We start from the raw sequence: 8,181 nt of genomic DNA on the forward strand, positions 1-8,181 counted from the left end.
AATATCAAGATTTTAAAATTCACTCAATTTAAAATCTTGATATTGTTACATTGTGGATGGTAAACAACTGAAAATAAGTTCTAATACCAACTGCAGCAGGATGCTAAGATACAACATATGAAGTGTAAATCAAAGTAATTACTATAGGATTCTGACGATGGTGTATAACACACTGATATGTTGGGTTTTTGGACTTATCCATTGTCCTGGTTTTTAAGATAACAAATAAAAACACGACGTTTCGGAAACTGGATCTGTCTCCATCCTCATCATCATCATCATCAGTGATCTGTCAGACGACAGGTCCACAGTCTCTTCCTAAACAGTTTCTCCACTNTCTCCAGTCTCTCAATTGGTGCTCCTCGAACACAAGTCATATGTTGATAAAGTGCCACATAATGAGCCTCACTTTATATGCTAAGGCAGGATAATGTAACAAACTAAATTACTAACTTAAATTCATTGACAGGATCAACCATGAGAAAATGATAGTCACTCAAATGGCCAGGAAATCCCCAGTATTTTACTGACCTATCATGGTTTACTATTTGTTTTTGCTGCAGTTTCCCACTGGATTCTACCCTGATCTAGTTTAATCCAATCAAGGCCGTCAAAACTTGTGTCATTAATATACATTTCAACATTATCCTCCTAAGTGAGATATTCCCATCAGGTATTTAATTCAAATTTTATATACAAGGGTTGGAACTTTAATAGTAACAACACTGCCGTAGAGACGCCATGCAACGGAACGAAATAATGTCGCACACATTAGTTACATATCTACTTCAACTCAGAGCAAATGGACTCTACCTTCCCACATCACACGCATGTACAGAGACGAGAAGAACAGAGTCTCGTGTTAGCTGGCGGTCTAATGTAGTGTTGTCACGATGTTTTCGAAACAGGAACAACGGAGTTGGATGAAGATTGAATGTGCCAGAGGCCATACACCACAACAGTGTCATCAAGGTCTTCAAGAGGCTTGTGGGGAATATGCATTGCCTTACAGAACAGTGGCAAGGTGGGTAAAAGCCTTCAACAAGGGACGCCAAAATGTGGCAGACATGCGACGGCCAGGTCATCCTAGTGTCAGTGAAGAAGTGTTATGCTCTTTCCACGTTACTGGAGAGTGATCGACGCCATAAGATTCGTTAGCTGGCTCTTGAGACAGGATTAGCGCATATGACTGTGCTTCCCATTCTGAAGGAACACCNCTGGATGAGACATGGGCCAAATCATACGAGCCACAAATGAAACGCCAATCAAACGAATGGCGTCATTACAGGTCACCACGAAAATCAAAAGCTCGTCAGAACCCCAGCAATGTGAAAGTTATGGTGATTCTCGTGTAAGACTGTGATGGTGCTATCCTAACACATACTGTTCTTCGACAGCAGACCGTCAGTGCTCAGTATTACTTTCCATTTTTGGAACACAACCTGCAACCAGCTTTGAGAAAGAAGCAGCGACACTTTCTGCAGAACCCACCCATCAATTTGCAGGACAACGCTCGGCCGCATGCAGCGCAAGCTGTGGCTGATTTGTTCGATCAATGGAGCTGGGAAGTGCTGTACCATCCCCCATACTCCCCGGACTTAAGCCCTTGTGACTTCGACTTGATTCCTAAGATTAAGGAACCACTTCATGGCATTTGCTTCAGAACTGTTTCAGAGAGTCTTCAGGCAGTAGACCACTCCATTCGAACTATCAACACAACAGGCGCTGCTAAAGGTATCCTATGACTTCCACATCACTGGCAACAGGTTGTACACAATGCTGGTGACTACACTGAAGGACAATAGAACTTCGAAACATGCATCTATTTTGTATCAGTTGTAAATAAATAGTTGCCACTATTAAAGTTCCAACTCTCGTACATTTCTCATTGTCCCCACACAATCTAAATGGCCCACCCATCTTACTGCCTTGGTTTTATCACCAGTGAACAAGAAGTACAAATTATGATGCTCCTCATAATGTAATTTTCTTCATTCTCCTATTACTACCTCTCTTTTAGTTCCAAACGTTCTCAAGAGCACCTCATTCTCAAACACAGAACGTAAAATGCTACCCACAATTTGACTGGAAAGAACGAGGGAAATCACTAAAATATTTCAGAGTAGCTGGAAATCCTGCTAAGTTGGAAACGGGAATTTATTTTTTTTACCTTCAAAATTTGTATATCTTTAGGGCCTAATTTCTTACTTAACAACAGTCATTTCCCCACAGAATAACCAAAACAAGAAAATATTACAAATTTCAGGTAAAACTCAAACTTCCTATTGCAGACTTCCAGTCTACTAAATACTTTGCTGTTAATGTCTTATTTAGATATTTAGATTTATAATCAAACAATATAAATAAATTTACCTCAAGGACTAGCAAGCTGGACTTGTGGGCGGAAGGTCATACGTTCAGAATGCAGTTCAGTCATAACTTATTGCTTGCAACTTTAAATATTCAAACTATGGTTCAAACATCAGAAGTGTCACAACCCAGAAAGTCTCAATCTGAGCAATCACCAGCATGAAAACTTCGAAAACTTGTATAATTTTAAATATGTTACAGATTATTCTAAATTGTCAACCACCATCAGAACCACTAATACTGTCACGTGTTTTGGGGTGGTACACGTGATGAGAACGACGGGTTCTACTTCGGATGATTTATTAACACCTTGGTTACACTCTCTCTCTCTTAATTACACTTAAACTACAGTGCTATTGCTGATTTACATATACCTCATAATTGGCTGTTGCACCCATACACCAGTCCTCTCCTGGTAATAGTATATCTCATCACCAACTATAACAGTCTCACTGGATCACACCCTCCCAGTATCACACATAAAACACAGCCTTCAACTAGCACTTTAAATCTTCACAAGTCTTTTATGAACTTCCCGCTGCTGTCTCTCTTACTGTTACTGAAACACAATCAAAGACTCTGAAAACCATGAGGGGCTCATGATCAGATACCGACCATACTATTTCACAGTTACAGTATTGTTTTCATTTTTTGTCTGGGAGTGCCCTCTCTGATGTGAGGATGGGTCTGTCGCTTGTAAATGATGCTGGCCCTTGCTAGTGCAGTCTTTCTCTGGTCCAAGTTCTTTGGGACTCACAACCATATTTTACTGTCTCAGATTTGAGACTTCCCTTTTTGTCGCCTCCTATGATTCACAGGGTCATGGTGGAGGTATTCAACCCCACCTCAACATGGATTACTGCCTTGGTCAATCCTGGAATCTCGTTATACAGCCTCCGCACTGACCACAGAAGACAAGTCACGTGATAGTACTGTTGCAGTGTGATGTCATTGCGCCTGCATAGAAGTCTGTTTACTGAGCAGTTGCCTAGAAGAAGGTTGCATAACCTCGCTGTTCCGTTGTTGCAAGTATATCGTGTGTTTACCAGTCCATTTACCTGGCAATGCTCTGGCTATCCAGGTTACAATATTAAAGTGAAAATCGCCGTAAAACTGTCAGTACCAAATGTAACAGAAATTCTTCAAATAGGTTTAGAGACAAATGAACTGATGGACGAATAAACATGCCACTTATTATGCTTTTATTTTATGCACTCCATGCAAGGAATTCATAACAACAGCTTACACTCACCCAGTACTTGATGGGTTCTCTTTGTGTCACATCCTCACCCCAGCCAATGATACGCACTGAATGGTAGCCACTTACGGATTGAGGTCCATAATCTGAGCGATGATACACTCCACCCCGATATAAGAAAAAGTCCTGATACACCTTCATGGTAGCTGTAACAATGTATGTCATGTGAGAAAAAGCACTGAAAATAACCTTTATATGGAACCTACACTTAAGGATAAGAATATTGATAAAATACACAGTAAAAATTAAATGACACTTTTCACAAGCATGAACAAATTTAAGAGGAAGATGTAAACTAAATATTTATTCTGTAAATGGAAAGACAAAGAAAATGTACTTCCTAAGTACTGCACGAAAAGTGGTTCAAGAAAAGTTGCAGACTATAATGAAATATACTGCCTGCTGAACCAATCCCTTTTTTGTATGATGCCTTTGAGAAATGTGGTTGAGTTTAAGGTTCCTGCAGAGCAGGTGTAATACTAAACTGGTATGGAACACAGTAATTCATATACACGTGGGTTGACTGATGGATGAGAAATTTGTTAACTATGGGTTAATTTTATGTGTTTCATATAAAGAAAGCACAAGAAGCTGATTACATGCAAAAATGTTGTCAGTTTCTGATAAGAATGCTTCTAAATGTTGTACTGTACCCTGAACTGGTCCAGACTCCATAATTTCATACATGATATCCTGCTCGGAGCCAAGGCGATATGCTGGACCCATATGATAGAGTTCAGTACGTAGAACTGTCTGGGGATGGGCTGGAGGCTTGCAGCGAGCTGTAAGAAGGTTTGACCGCTTAGGCAGTCGACACCTTTCCAAGAACCCTGATGTTGCTGTATATGGATAGCAAGGTTCATCTACCACACTGTAAAAGCATCAGATGCACGTGTCACAGAAACAAAATTCTCATGTAGAAGGAAATGAGGTGGTAGTCCAAGATATGACCATGTTTGAGCATTACGCATGCAATCAACACCTATCCAAGTTCCTGCTGTGCAGGGATAACATAATTCATTGAATTCACTGTAATAATATCATGTGCAGAATCTTTTCAAGATGTCTGAATGGTTCCTTGATCAGTCATAGTTTCAGTTGAAATTCACTTCCATTACATAACTGTACATTAACACACTGATTTGCAACTAAGATTTATTTTTATTTACATTTTTATTGCTAAGTATAGACACTGGAAATATGTTTTCATAGATTTCATTCTGCTATAAAATTTACTCCAACACTAGAATTCTGATATTAGTATTTAACTGTTATCCATTACAAGTGTTACGAGTACAGATAATATATATTTTTAAAAATGATTGGGAATAAAATATTGCGCAAAACCCCACATGCCAAATTCATTTGCCACCGCAAACCTCTTAAAAAGTTACTTTATCATGCCAGTGTTGTAATCATTTCTTATTGCTATCATCACTGCTTCAGCAGTGGCATTATCACTGTATCTTATTATCGTATCTTATTATCATTTACACAACATGAAACAAAAAGCAATTTTATTCAGCATCCTTCAGACATCTACAGAATTAGTTCCATACATACAACCAGTTAGCAACACCATGTCAATTTAGAATATATTAATTTTTTTAAAGGCACTGCAAACTGTTTATCACTATGTACTTCACCTATCATGGGAATGCAGGTATGTCATTTTCAGGTAGTGATGTAGACCGTTAGATCACCATTAAAATGTTCCTTGTCACTATTCTAAACATACTTTGCGTGTTCATAAATTCAAACATACTTACACAGTGTTCTCACTTGTTAGTGACTAGACACAGGGTTTGAATTGGTAATTGGATTTATTGGACTCTTAAATCATAACTACAAGTAATTATAACTCTCTCATTAATTCACGCCATCTACTTCTCACTAGGAGTTGAGATAACCCAGTCAGTATAGCAATGGGCTATAGGCTGGATGGTCTGGTTTCAGTGCCCGGCAGTGCATGATTTGTCTCTTCTCTATAGCATCTAGACAGGCAGGGGAGTGAAGCTGACCACTCACTTCCATTTAGTGTTGAGGTCAAGAAAGGTTGAGCTATGCCTCCACTCCCCCATATATCTTCATGGCATGGTGCTTAACTAATTATGCACAGGGACATTACCTTTTACTTAATTCTTACTACAGTACACACTAACCTTCTGTTTTCACCAGCTGTTCCCCGGTAACAGCCCTCAACACATCGGCGTGTAAACTGGTAAAATTTGGATTTGCATGCATTGACAAAAGTGCAGGTGTTCCCACTATCAATATCGAAAAACCTGATAATGACCATATGGGTCAAAACATGTAGTGCACCTGTGATTTAAAATTCAAAGTGAATTTTAAGGATTTAAGTTGTATGTGAGATGGCGAAATAAGAAGTGAAAACAAGTAACATGCAGCAGGATGTGCAGTGCAACTTTATGCACCGACACTTCCATGTTCACACCCTTTTGGCTGGCAACTGCCTCATAACTCTCTCTCAATTGCAACTCACTGTCTCCTAGCCATGACTTGCTCCTGCCCCAGCATGCGGACTGTTTGGCCTTCTCCGGCACACTGAGTGCATAATGAGGAGGCACGAGTGATGAAACCATTGTCACCTTATCCCTCTCTTCTAGTCGTTTCTTCAGTCTTGGTCGATCTTTCCCTGGAAAGTGTCTGTGGGGGTACCACCATCTGCAGTTCCTCCTAATGGCTGAAAGTACTCTGCAGTTCCTCCTAACTGCCGAAAGTACCCCTGTGAGCACCCCAATTCTATATGCACAGGCTGCTGCTGCCTTTCGGTGTCCTAAGTCATCTCTTCCTGCTGGTTCCCGGTCGTTCCTCCAGAGCCAGTTGTCATCTTTGTCCAATTCATAGGGGCAATCTCTTCATAGGTGGAGGGTGCTCCCACAACACCAACTCATGTCATGAGCATCTTTTCCCAGGTTCAGGCTGCAATATCACCTGTTTCTGGCATAAGGGCCTCAGTGAAGGCATTGATGAGTGTTTTCTTGCATGCCAAAACTAGATAGCAACTCCTTCTTGCTCCGTTACTCCAACGGTGAATGCATGCCATAGTCACGGTAAGCCAAGTGGTCCATGGAGGCGGCGAACTCCTTCTGGGATTACCATACGCTCAGGGTCTTTCTCTTTGACTAAGTGTGGAATGCTTCTGTCCTGGTGGTAGTCACCATGGAGATTCTCATGACCTCTTCATATGTCACCGCGCTAGAGGCGCCATGTAGAATGTGTGCTGTGGGTTCACACAAGGCGGCGATCAGGTATGCAGCCTTATCACAGAACATTCAGTCGTGTCGTGTTCAGCAGTCAAACTGCCACTGGAACAAGGCCCATGAGGTCAACCCGTCTAATTTAGGTGGCTGCGCCAAGCCTGTGCCAATTCCTGTTCTCCTGCCAGATCCATGGTCAGCTCAAACTTTAATAGTGAAATGCTCGCCTGCCACAAGCGGGCGGCCTGAGCTTCAACTTTCTACTTCTTTCAGCTGCGTTTGGATCTTGCACTGTGCGGTTTCTATCTCAATCTATAATCCTTTGGTCCTGACGTCGAGCTCCTTGTGAAGGTCCTTCCTCCGATCCACTACAGCCTGGTGAAGATCCTTCTCTGAGTCCTCCATCTTCACGCAGAGGCTTCAGGCCCACTTATTGAGTGAGACCAGTAACTCCAGCTGTGTTATAGATATCCTCACATTCAGTTTCCATTCGATTTGTGATGGTCTCTTATAGCTCAGACAGGATGGAATTTATCGCAGTCTTCACTTCATGTCTAGCTTTCATCTCCTGCTAGTTAGCCTCTATCTTTCCTTGAATGGCCTTCTACTTTTCCTGACTGACCTCCATCTTTTCTCTAATGCCTTTCACTTCTACTTCCACGGCCAGCAGGCATTCTAGAATTTGTTTCATTTCTGTAGTATGATGATATGGCTATGCAATGCAGTCTTCAGGCCAATAATTCATTTCATCCAACTTCTGACACCAGTAATACTTACTTCAATTGAGTGCCTACTGTTCTATAGAAGGCCTTTGCTGTTAGATTTAGGCAGTCTGTATGCACACATCTTGCACATAATTTAGAAAACTCTGTTCTACTAACCCAAACTTGCGAAGAAAGAGCCATGCACGATCCAAATGGCCACCCTGGCATGCCCTCTGCCCACGATTATTGCAAGATAGTAGATGCTGTGCTGACAGCTGCACCTTCTCAAGCCCTCGAGACATGACAGCGAAACGATCAGATGCTACAGATGCTGTAGACAGTGCCCACGATGATCCACACCACCCCTGATCCCGGACTCCTTCTATTAACCCAGGCCACTTGTTGCGAGCATCAAAACTGCGTGGTATACGCCAGGGGTCATATACTGGTGTCACAGGACGCATCCTCATGACCTGCACACACAAATAACATTATATTCATACCTTGAATTTGCCAATAGCTTTTCAGATGATATAAGTTTTTGACACAGTTTATGTATTCTCTGTATGAATGCATAAATTGAACTTGCGAGGCAAAGAAGATGAGGGGACATCATTAAGATGTATTT

At 41.3% G+C, this 8,181-nt stretch overlaps 1 protein-coding gene across 4 annotated transcripts in view; it reads right to left on the reverse strand.

Annotated features, from left to right (window-relative positions):
* Window positions 1-3,170: 3,170 nt before the first annotated feature.
* Window positions 3,171-8,181, reverse strand: part of LOC111867364 (uncharacterized peptidase C1-like protein F26E4.3) — a 55,072-nt gene continuing 50,061 nt past the window's right edge. For 2 of the 4 annotated variants that reach the window (XM_023857147.2, XM_023857149.2), the window contains 3 exons: window positions 7,731-8,026; window positions 4,282-4,499; window positions 3,171-3,774 (listed from right to left, as the gene is read on the reverse strand). In XM_023857147.2, the coding sequence (XP_023712915.1) occupies window positions 3,578-3,774; window positions 4,282-4,499; window positions 7,731-8,026 (711 nt within the window). In that variant the 3' untranslated portion in view covers window positions 3,171-3,577. The remainder of the gene's footprint in view (window positions 3,775-4,281; window positions 4,500-7,730; window positions 8,027-8,181) is intronic. The other 2 variants (XM_023857150.2, XM_023857148.2) reach the window with 1 other exon arrangement.

Source organism: Cryptotermes secundus, unplaced genomic scaffold, assembly GCF_002891405.2.
Source record: "Cryptotermes secundus unplaced genomic scaffold, Csec_1.0 scaffold227, whole genome shotgun sequence".
NCBI lineage: Eukaryota > Metazoa > Arthropoda > Insecta > Blattodea > Kalotermitidae > Cryptotermes > Cryptotermes secundus.